We start from the raw sequence: 12470 nt of genomic DNA, 5'->3' as shown, positions 1-12470 counted from the left end.
CCCCCTGCACGTTTTAAAGCACTTTAAAGCCGGGCTAATGAAGTCTATATAAGTTAGTATGTGGTCAGAGTGTGTTTGTGTAGCAGACTGTAAAGAAAGCATGCGGTTCCTGCTGCTTCAACACAAAGCAGAGCAGTTTGAGCTTTTTCTGTTTTACTTACATTTTACCATCCTTCATTAAAAGAAAACTCTTAACCAAGGTTGGAATCAAAGGGACGCCAATTATTAGCAGATGTGCATTCGTGTGTGTGTGTGCGTGCTCAATATATGTGATAATCCGCACGCATGTAGCTTTTTACATGCAGGACATTTACTCAAAGACACTATATTCTTTTAGTTTCTTTATTTTAACCCACTACATATCAGAGGGAAATACTGTACGTCTTGACTCCACTACAGTATAGTTTCAAATCACTTCACAGATTTTACATGCCAGATCTGCAGTCAGCATATGATCATGATAATCCTCATCCTACACATTAAAGGTGCGATATGTAAAAATAGGCCACCTGTCAAATTCATGCTCAAAACAGCATGAGGGGCAGCATTTGATCAGAGTAACCACAATCTGCTTTTAACACGTTCTAGACTGTGAACTCAAAACACCAGGGGTGGGCTGGTGTTTACAGGACAGCTTGGGGCTAGCTTGTTAGCATGCTATCTTCAGTAGTTATCCCTGCAAAATAATAGATAAGTGTCATAATGTCAAAACTGTTACTTATTTGTATGTGTTGCACCTTTAACACATCAGCGTGCAAGAATAATAATCATTGAACACTGGAGTAATTCTGAATAATAAGTACTTTTTTTGATACTTTGATTTACTTAAGTCAAATCAGTGCAGAACTAGTACACTGTAAAATCCTACAAAGTGATCTTAATTAAAAGAATTGAGGAAATTGATTATTTCAAAATCGCTTAGACTAATTATTTCAAGTTGTGGAAACTTTTTAGCTCATACAACTTGAATTTAATATGATTCTTTACTCTGTAATTCTGAAGAAATTGGTTTCCTGACTATTTTAAACTGAAGTCAACTTTTAAAATTTACATTAAATTGTCTAAAATTGGCTGCACCTCTGATATATTTTGCTGAGTTGTGTACTTACATTATCAAAAATGTTTCAAACAATGTTCAAACCCAAAGTCTGTAATTTTCTTCAAGTAACAGCACGTTTCATTCGGTTGCCTGTTGCTAAAACTTCCAGAGGAACATCAGACGATACATCAGAGAGTGAGGAAGGAAGTCGTTGAATGTGATTAAATGTAACGTGAGTAAAACTTTAAAACATTACCTTGTCCGTGAATATTTCTCTCTTCTGAGTCACGTCAGGGAGATTTTCACCGACATTGGTGGTCGTTTAACAATGAAGACAACTCCCATGATCCCACAGTACTTCAAAACATCAACACATTACTTATTTGCAGCAGCAGCACCTGCTTCTTCCACTACTGCATTACAGAGCTTGACAGACTATCTTATATATAAAATGTATATGCACATTATTTAAGCATACATTTTGCAGTAGCTGTGAAAAATGACAAATTTTACCACTATAATTAAATTTCAAAGCCATTTTTTCCCTTTAAAAAAAAAAAAACAGTCTCTCCCAACATTTGGTTAAGGTTAAGGTTTCAGTCTGTGAAGGAATTGGAGCTCTCTGCTGGAAACACATTGTGGGTATTGTAGTTCTCCGGTCATGCAACTTTTATAACAGCTGAGCTCATGTGGCTGTGATTGGAAATAACTGTGATTGGCTGATGGAGTGTGGGGTGAATGTTAGTGTGACCTTGTGTGTCCTTTACACACTGACGGGAAATCGACCGGTCCAAGCTCCAAGGAAAGCTATAATTCTGAGAGTAATACGGGCCAAAGGAGCGCGCGCACACACACTTCTTATCTCACGCACGGGTACACGCACACTCGGCTTGCATAGAGTAAGGTCCTAGCTGCGCTGTAGTAACCACATTAATTGGGTTGTGTAATTGTCTGGCAAAGCATTGTGGGAAACAGCCCATACAGATCTGTCCCTTCACCTCAAACCGCTTTTTAAACATGGACTCCCATCGTCATGACAGTGCTATCCAGGAAATTGCTGAACATGTGTGTATATGTGTGTCTTAGCTTGTGTGTGAGTGTATGTGTTATACTGTGACCGCCTGTATGTGTGTGTGTGTGTGCCTCCATGGCTCCTTTAAGGGAAGTGAGTGTGGTGGCCTCCCATTCCACCGCATGTCGGCTGTGGTTCAGCTGTGGTCCACCGCCAGGCCCTACATTTGGAACACAGAGAAAATACACCAGGGGTACTTGCTCCCACTGTTTTCTGGACCCGTCTTTCATCGGTTTGTGTGTACGTGTGTCTTTGGGGTGCACGTTTGTGTGTGTGTGTGTGTGCATGTGTAATAGTACGCCGCTACGTTGTACTCTCTGCCCCTGATATTTTAAGGCTTTTTGGCCCCACGTCATGAGTGTGCGCTGTATTTCCAGGCTGCAGTTAGATGACCGGAGTGAGAGAAACCCGTACGGAGGACAGGAAAGGCAGGAGGAATGAGGAGAGAGGAAAGCAAGGCGGGTAATTGAAGGGTTCAGGGTAATACTTAGGCCAAGGATGGCTGTTTCAACGTGTTTGCATAACCTCCTTGAACTTAATATTTAGCCCCACTCTGGAGTGAGTACAGGGCACGACAGAGCCAAATAGAGAATGATAGAGGGAGAGAGACGACGAATGATAGAGAGGTCCAAGTCCAAGGCGGAGGTGATGCCATTCTCTCCTCCGACGAGGGGCTCCTCTCTTTGATTAGCGAAAGAAAGGGAGGAGAGGAGGGGTTATGGAATGAGGATGGAGAGAGAAAAAGACAGCGCATTGTGGTGGCCTTCCTGTACAAGAGCCTGTGATGAACTGTTTGACAGAGGGTTATTTTAACACACAGGAACACACAAGACCGTGCAGAGGCCCTCTGTTTTAAATGACGCAACGCAGAAGGTGTCCTCCTGGTATTTTCAGTTTACATTACTGACAGTTTAGAGTATAGGCTCCACTCATACCAGTAAGGACAAAGAGAAAGAGAAAGAGAACAAATGAGGCTCCTGTTTGTATCTAATGTGAGATGTACATAGTGTTTTACAGTTATCATACAGCACAGTGCAAAATAAAGATGTTGTTTTTATGATTGTGTCACATAGAAACAAAACCGAAGCGGAAAGGTGATATACCATATTCACACGACGGCCATTTTCCTCTGACTCACCCTCAGGGTGGGAAGCTCAAATTGTGTATTGCTGTGTTCCAGCTTGCAAGTCCTTTAAACATAGTGAATATGACAAATTGTTATCATTTTACCATTTCCTGATTGATCAGCAACTGAAAAGACAATGGATGGTGAAAATCTGTCCGGACATTGGGCCATATTTTAAGGTAAAACAACAAATTCGCTAGCCCATTAGTTCTCATTAAACAGCAGCTAACGTTAGCATTCAACCACCTCCTAGCTAACATTACTGTTTGATAGTGTGAAACGGTGCAATAGGAAAGGCGTGAATTAATTCTAAAATATGAACATTTATTTTAGATAGAAAGAAACGTTAGTTAGCAAGTGGTTGAACGATAACATGAGCTGTCGGCTAACAGTAGCTAATGGGTTATCAAATTTCTTGTTTTAACTTGAAATAAAGCCCGATGACCATCCAGAGTCAGTTACTTGTCAGTGGGGAGCCGGTAAAATGATAATGATTTGTCAGATTTTCTACGTTTATACAACTCGCACGTGGAACAGTAGTATAACGTAATCCCAGCATTTCAGCTTCCCACGCTGTACATGTCTGAGGAAAATGGACACCATTGTGAATGTGGATTGAAAACTCAAGTATGATAAGTCTTTGCTCTTTTCAGATGTGAGGATTTGCCCTTTTTCTTTGTCTTGCATCACTTGGACTCGCAAGAAGAAGAAATTTAAAAATGTCATATTGTGCTTGAGCAAAGTTAAACGATTCTGACATTTTAGAGACTATAAGACTAATTAATAACAACAACATATGTCTGACAGGTGGCTCTACTTTTATTTGTAAAGTCGTCATCTGACCTCAACAAAAAACACTCTTTCCTTTTCCACATGTTGTATAGTCTCATCTTTTGATGTTAAAAATGGCGAGAGGTTGGTTGTGGGACAGTTGGATCAGAGACAGACGAGGGTGGGGGGGCATAACTCATCAGTGTTTATACTGAGGCCACGGTGCTTTTTCTTAACAGGCTGCATATGTGTGTATGTTTCTCTCTCTCTGTTTGTGTGTGTGTGTGTGTGTGTGTGTGTGTGTGTGTGTGTGTGTGTGTTCTTACAGTAGTGTGACTGGAGCAGTGTTACTCATTCTGTGACCCTCACCTCTCTCTCAGATGACAGGGAGCTTTAAACAACCCAGCTGCTGTGTATGTGTGTGTGTGTGTGTGTGTGTGTGTGTGTGTGTGCATGCATGTACTTGTGTCTGGCTGCTATGCAGGGGAGCTCTACACGTGTGTGGTACAGTACAGCCCCCTGCCTTGTTTCTGTTGCCTTGGGGAGACACTGTCAGTCAGCTGAACGACGATAAAAGCGAAAAACACACCTCCCCTTCAAGAGAGTGGAAAATGCTGCTCAGCTATTGGTAGATCCCTAGAGGTTTAGGGTCAGAGCTATACCTCATTGGTAGGGGCCTGTGTAGGTGGGCCTTGTGCTTGACAGCTTTGGAGATTGGCAGAGGCTTTTGACTAATCTGATGTGGATTGTGTTTTTCCCACATTGATGTGAAAGACCAAACTTACACATGCGCACACACACACTCAAGCAAACATACCCACACACGGAGACCCTCAAGGTCTTCCAAATCGGAAAAATCTGCCGCTGACATCATGATCATCACTGACATCCCACCAGGCCTTGTTTATTTATCTCTCCTGTTTTTACAACAACAGGAATCCTCCCGACCCTGAGCTGATCCTCAGAAGGCGATGCAATGGAGAGGACACTTAACCACAATAGTTGTTCTGTCAAAGACAAGCAGAGCTTGTGTTTTTTAAAGGAATAGTTCAACAGTTTTGTGCAGACACTGCTTCCATTCTGAGATACTGTCAATCTTAAATCTTTGTGTTAAGTATGGAGATGGAGTCAGGTGGAGGGATGCAGACAACCCCTCTGATACTTACTAATTATCACAATGTGTGTTTTGTAGGGACAACAAGATGTAGGGATGCACATGCACAGTGTAGCATCTGACTGTTGTTTACCAAGAAATAGTTTCCAAATGTAACATGTAAGCCTAATTAACACTATTAGGTAATAATTAAGTTAATTAGTCAAGTTTAGAGATGTTTGGAGCATAGTTTTCGAACTTTAGAGGGAGCCGAGCCATCTGTTCTCTCTTCTCTTCTCTTCTCTTCAGCTAAGCTAGGCTAATCATCCAGGTCTGCACCTTACAGTATGCACAGACATCGATCAATCCTCTCATCCTTTGGAAAGAAAGCAAATAATCATATTTATGTCTTTTAGATATTGTCTATTGCATTCACAAGATTTTTGAGAGAGAGTTAGAATGCTCTCTTCATCTCATTTGTCTCGCACCGACACACACACACACACCCTCTCACAGCCACCTGGTCTCTCTCTCTGTCTGTCTGTCTGTCTGTCTGTCTGTCTCTCTCTCTCTCTCTCTCTCTGGGCTGGGCTGGAATGCAGCGGTGGCCGTCTGGTCCTGCTCATCTCTGGGAGCAGTCAGCCATCTCTCCTCGTCCCTGCTACCACTCTAAACATTTGGCTAGTTTTGGCAGATTTGTTGATTTTTGTCCCCTCGTATTTTCCCTCTTGTTGCTGTAAAACTGATACATACTCTTTCAATTAGACCACCACCACCCCCTCCCTCCCCCCTTCTCCTCTTCCGACGGTCAGACCACTAGTGTGGGAGTGGGGGTGAGCAGAGTAAGTGGGTTGTATATTTTATTAGTGAAGTGAAAACACACAGAACCTGGCCCAGTTCTGGGAGAACCATCTGCTGTCATGGTTTTTTTTTCTTGGGAAGCACAGCTCAAGGTTAGCATGTAAAGTTTATCATTCTTGCGTGAAGCTTAGTATTAGCATGTGCCGTCTAATATAGCTGCTCGAGAGGGATATTGGAGTTGACATGAATTTTCAAACAAGACAGCCATGTGAGTTTTATTTGTGGTGCGTATCCTATCTCATAGATTAAGATAAATAAAGGCTTTAATCCAGGCAAGCACACAGAAGGAAGTGGGTAATAGATGCATCTGGCATGTGGCTTCAGGTTAGCATGGAGCTAATCCTACCTGAGGTAGCCAAAACTTGGACCTCATAAAATTACATTTAACCCACATTTAGAGTTGAAACACAGATTTAGCATCTTTTCTGGCTTTGCAGTGAGCTTCTCAAATGAATCCAGAGCGTGTGTTTTATGTTGGAAATAGACATTTTCCCTACCTCCTCCGTTGTAAATAACACAGTGTTCCAAGGCCATAAATAATAGTGTCACTCAACCATGCCCCATTCTCATGTCCTCTGCTTGCTCTCACCGCAGGCCTCTAGTACCGCCTAGCCAGGGGCCCCCGGCCTTGTGCCGCACCTTCACACACTCACAATCAAGGGCCGGCCATAAACTGCCCGTGGAATGTTTCTGCAGACCCGGACAGTTAAGTGGTGGAAAGGCATGATCACAAACTAGAAGACCTCATAATGGATGTTCTGGGAACAGATATTAGTGGGCTCCCCATGTTCTTGCTAACAAAATACATCACACATGCACACACGGACATGAAAGCCCAAATGTGTTCACAGACAGGCGAATGCACGCACACATGCACACATAGCACTTAGGGGCAGACAGTATTGATGGTTCCCTCGGGCATCACATGGACGCATCTGTTTCTGTCCCACTGACTCTCCACACTCATAATTTCAAGTAAGTCATAACACAAATTATAAACACACATCCCTCAACCGTGACGCCTAGGAATAACAACATGGAGTGCGTTGAGCTGATTTAGGGTAGGCTGGGACTCTTAAATCTTTACCTTTGCCGCTTTCTTCCCTTCCTCCTCTCCTTTTCTTCACTCTTCTCTTCTTTCTCATGCAGCACAGGTGGCAGTCACTCTTGTCAAACACATGCTCTTCCCTCGTCTAATGCCTTCATCTCCTGCCATCGCTTTCCTTTTTTTCAGAAATCGTTTCTGCTCTTGACCCATTGGCTCTGCTGTGCTTTCTCCCCTCCTTCACATCCGCAGTTACCCTCCCCTAACATTCTCTTTCTTTGAATTTCTTTTTTTGCCAATGTACGCATCTGTGTTCATGCTCACTCTCGACCCCATCTTAACCCCTCGTGGCCCAGAAATCCGTGTGCCCATCCAGTTCAGTCAGACATCACAGTCCTTTCGATGGCAGCCCCACCTCAAGGATGTCTTCATCAAAGTCTTCTCTCCTCGTTTTTCATTCCTTCGTCCTGAATTATCTCCTTCCGCCTCACGTCTCCTTACCCTTCTCTTCTTCCACTCCGCATTCCTTTTTTTCGTTCCATATCGTCTCCGCTGACCCCCCGCCTCCCTTTACCTCTCACCTCTCTTCGCATGGTCATGTACTTTAGCCATCCATCTCCCACCTCTGCAGATCCAAATGTCTCAATATGTCCCAGGGACCATGAAGGTTCAATTGGAATCACATGTTGTAGTTCAGCTGAGAATTTCACCCCTTATAAATAAGATGTCAGTCCGGCCTCTGCTTTTCTGCAGCCTTTCATGCTCTCTCTATCCTACTTTATCATAGGTATGTGAGATATATATAAATGCACAGCAGTTTGTGTGAGCTTCATGTTTACTCTTTCAGCCAAAATACTGTTATAGAATAAAAAAAAAATATAATAGATGGGATCTCTGACTCTGGAGATCCTGCAGTGGGATTTATTTGCCTTATGACTTCACCGTGCATGGGGTCCGACTTTTACGAAGACTAATCACAAGTTTGTCATGAAGAACCATTTCATTGTCGCACTTTCAATCAAAAGGGAAATTAAGATAATCCTTTGTTTGTCCAGGACGCGCCAAGTCGAAGTTAAGCAGGGAGTGAGACGAGAGGGGAGGAAAGAGAAAGGGTTCACCCACTCAAGATCAGCTAGCAGATACAGTACAAGCATTTGTCTCTGTGTGTGTCTGGCCTGTGTGTGTGTGTGTCTGATAAATGAAGCCTGTCTGCTAGATTCATGTACGTTGCAAGTGTGTTCTACAACTAAGGCCAAGCGGCCACTCAAATTAGATGTGATTAAATACTCCAGTGTGATTCAGGTTCAAAGGCTGTTAGTAATACTAATCAGCACACACACGCTGACACACACACACACACACACCATTCACACACATTCACTGATTGAGGATGTGGGAGACAAAGTTTACAGGAGGGCTAATCATAATAATGTCCCCTTTTTTATTGTTTCAGGAAGACATCACTCAGCAGAATCCTGTAGTACCAGTCAGAGAGCACCCACAGGGAGACAGCGCTCTAATCTGTTGTTTTCATTTAGAACCTGGAAGTGATTAAGCAGTGAAGCATGGCAGCCACTGCGATTCAGAGGTTTAGTTAGCGTTTTGCTCAGAACGTTTTAGGGTCGATCAGTAATTTTCAGTCGCGAAGTCGGTACCCGTGCTAGGGAATGCAGGTGAAATGGACGTGACGAGCATGTATTCACAGACAGGTCACAAAGAGACAACATGTACTACGTCTCTTTGAGTAGAGCTTCTTGGTAGAGGTCTACAGTTGCTGTAGTTTCACAGGGAAGTGTCAACGCACAGAAACTACTTGGGTTTTGTGTGAAGCAACCCATGAGTTTTTCATTGCAACACTCACAATACACACATTCTTTAGTCAAGTGGAAGTCCAGATACGACAAACAGACTCTTTAATCAAGTAAACATAAGAAAGTACTGGCTCTGAAATGTACTCAAAGTATAAAAGTAACTAGTATCCCCCTGAAGGACATTTCTACTGGCCATTTTTGTGCAAAACTCACTGAATCTCACGTTGTATTAATATAATTCAAAGACTATTAAACTGAAATGTATAAAAAGTAGGATTTGTCCAAGCTGTTTGTAAATGCACCAGAAAGATAGTTGATTGTTGAGTCTCTTTCCCAGGACGTCAAATACCGACATTTTTGGTTGGTCAAGTGTCGTGAGCACAGCAACAAAGTGAGGATATAGGAAAATACAGGCAGTTACGAAACACTAACACGCCTTTCCTCCCCATTCAGGTCTCCCTCTCTGTCTGTTTCCATCTTGTTACGGCTTTTATGTTGTTTCGTCTTGCTGCATCTGCCATGCGTGATATGCACTGATATGTATGCACTGGTTTAAATCAGTCTTTTTGATGTTGGGAAGGCAGCGTGCAAAGACGAAAATGTAAGGAGTAGAGAGTACAGATATTTGTGTTAAAATGTAAGTACAAGTAAAAAGTTGTCAGAAAAATAAATACTAAATAAAGTGCAGATACCTGAAAAATTGACTTAAGTAGAGTAACTCCCCGGCCCTGGCAGAACTTGCTGGAATCTGAAAAGTATCACATCATTATTATCTTTCATTAGTTTCAATGGCTTTCATCAGTTTCATTCAGCTGAGGCAACTTGTTGAATGGAAGTGAAACAATGCTTGATTAAGTGACTCAGTGGTGGTCAGAAAGAGACTGATCTCTGTTTGTATTTTCACATGAATTCACAGATCTTATAGACGTCACAACCTTTCACCGCACCCTATTCTCCCACCAAGTCGCCCCTGCACTAAATGCATCACCCAATTAGATTGCTTACGTATTGGTGACTGTGTTTTTCCAGCTTAGTGAGCGATTATTCGCATGTATTTACTGTCACATGCTGACCTAAGTTGAAAAAAATGCTCAAGCTGTAGTTGCATGCAGTTAATGTTAAAGGAGATAAGGAAGTGTAACTGTTGGTCCCATATGGGAGTTTCCATGTCTGGCAGTGTGGTGTAAAGATGGCCATCCTTTGAGTAGGTTAGGGCTGTTAATCTGACACACTGTTTATGAATGTGACACATTGTGCTGCATTCCTTGCCCATATATGACTCTGTGCATCACCTCTTCACTCTATTTAACACAGCTAAAGATAAAGTAATGGAGCTGGGACTGCCGTTGTGCCCGTGCAAAATTCATCATTAGGTTTTTTTTGGCAGTGGATGTAAAACTGAACCGTATGAAAAGAGAATTCAAAATCAGTTCCACTGTTGTTTGATTGAATTTCTTGATGATGGCAATTTTTGGTTATTTTCCACATTCTACATCGTGACAGGCCAGGTCAAGCACTTAAAAGCACTCGCTCTGGTACAAGTCCACTGTAGGTCTGTGCGCTTGTGTGTGTGTGTGTGTGTGTGTGTGTGTGTGTTCCCATTACAGTGCGCATTAAAAGGAATAACAGTGGAGGTGTGGGGAGACGAAAAGTGTCACGTCGGTCCCGCTCTGTGATTAATGGTGTGATTAGCCGCTCCGATCCATGTCAGAACCCACATGCGTGCACGCACAGATACACACCCAACATGCAAGCACACCTTCGAGCACGCGCAAACACACAGGGGCCTATTAATGGCCTCGAATGGGAGAATCCAGAATCCAGATGCGGCATGCAGATAATTGTACTAAAAACACTGAATGTTGAGTCCCGGGCCAGCAGGATTTTATTCTGAGTTCAGCATGTTTATTTTCGCAATTGAGTTATTTCTGCAGGGACTTAAATCATGGAATAAAAACACTCCAATGCAGGTCAATTTTTAATTGAGTCCTCCCTCCTCTTCCTATACCCCTCACCTCACAGAAACCTACCTCATACTGGTTTAATACCTTTCTAATTTCAAATGCGATTTAGGAGTCTGGAGTTCAGCCGTGTCATGTTTATCCATCTTAACATATCTGCAGTGCCTACAAACTTGTTAGACAGCTTTAGACTCCTGCAGTGGTCATTCAGATGCACTTTGCAGAGACTTAAATATGTGTTTTACGGTGTACCTGGGGTCAATGGCCACAGTGGAGGAGGTGTGTGTGTGTCTGGCTATCCGTTGAAATATGTTTGTGCTTCTGAGTGTGTTTACGAGAGTAGGCGGATAGAATGTTTGTCACAACACTGGATTTACGACATCCTGCTTGATGACGAGGCTAGTAATCACCGATCCACTCTGACTTCTCTAGAGGGGGTTACGCAAGGCATTCCCCTCCTGTGGGTTCAAATATGTACGTCTGGTTGTCTGCATGATGACGCTGTGGTACTTTTCCCCTGCACCTGTAGACAGTCATGTTGCCACCCCCGTCCCTACACACACTCAGACTCACAGACACAAACTGTGGTAACCAGTGGTGACAGAGGAAAGATGTCATATCCTCCTCAGCCTGCTCTATTAGGCTCCATTACATGATCACACAGCCATGAGTCACGTTGAGGTACCACTAAGACAGCGATTAGCAGACCACTTCAAAAGATGTCTGCTCCTTTTCTGTGGATTCTCTGTCTGAGTTTAAGGAGTTCTGGAATGACTGATTTGCTGAAACATCTGCATACATACGCAGGCTGTGGGCGTTGTCTCTGTGTCCACCTGTCTGTTTTATGACTTCAAAACATTTTTTGCATTTTAGCTTTCTTTGAAATAAATATGAACACTTTGTAAAGATATTTTCTCTATTTATGACAACATTCTTCTTACCTTTTGCACCCTTCTTTCCACGTCCCCTCAGGCAGCAGGCTTTGCTGGCAGCCATAAGTGAGAAGGATGCTAACATCGCCCTGCTGGAGTTATCCTCCTCCAAAAGGAAGAAAGCCCAAGAGGAAGTGATGGCTCTGAAGCGGGAGAAAGACAGGCTCATGCACCAGCTCAAGCAGCAGGTACATCCACCACAAGCAACCACACAGCTTTTTATACATGCATATAAACGATGAATTAAATTTACAGCTCTGCCGCTCGAGAGGTTGACTGCCCTGCAGATTAATCAAATTGAGCCTGGCCTTTGTGGCAACCGTTTAGGACTGATTCTGGCTTTGTGAATCAAAGCAGGACTCCAAATTCAAACCTGCTGCAGACAGCAGCCTCATGGGCAGACCTTTGAACTCTGAAACCAGGAACAGATAGAGGTTAATAATTCCTGGTAGTTAACAGAGTAGACTTCCCCGCCTCAAACCACTTGCTGCGTTCAGTCATCATAAGCCAAGCTAATCAAGCAGGAGCTGCGATTCCAAATCCAGGCACATAAACACAGGAGCCAAGCTTTTCTCTTAACAATCCTGTTGCAATCAGAGTTATTAGAAGCACTCAAGGCGCAGACGTACCGTAGGTAGGTATCATCACTGAGTCACCAGCGGACTTTTTCTGTCATACATCTTCTGGTCATGCGTCTCCCGGAACACACTCACGCGCATACCTACGTGCACACGCCTACTTCCCATGATGCCCTGGCTT

General features: G+C 43.2%; 1 protein-coding gene across 12 annotated transcripts in view; it reads left to right on the top strand.

Annotated features, from left to right (window-relative positions):
• The window catches only part of LOC311265369 (ERC protein 2-like), a 164128-nt gene that overhangs the window by 102626 nt on the left and 49032 nt on the right, over nucleotides 1-12470 (top strand). For all 12 annotated transcript variants that reach the window (XM_084366956.1, XM_084366960.1, XM_084366957.1 and 9 more), the window contains one exon: nucleotides 11752-11899. In XM_084366956.1, the coding sequence (XP_084223082.1) occupies nucleotides 11752-11899 (148 nt within the window). The remainder of the gene's footprint in view (nucleotides 1-11751; nucleotides 11900-12470) is intronic.

Source organism: Pagrus pagrus (genome assembly GCF_965226575.1).
Source record: "Pagrus pagrus genome assembly, chromosome: 11".
NCBI classification, from domain to species: domain Eukaryota; kingdom Metazoa; phylum Chordata; class Actinopteri; order Spariformes; family Sparidae; genus Pagrus; species Pagrus pagrus.
This window is presented reverse-complemented; position numbering and strand designations above follow the sequence as displayed.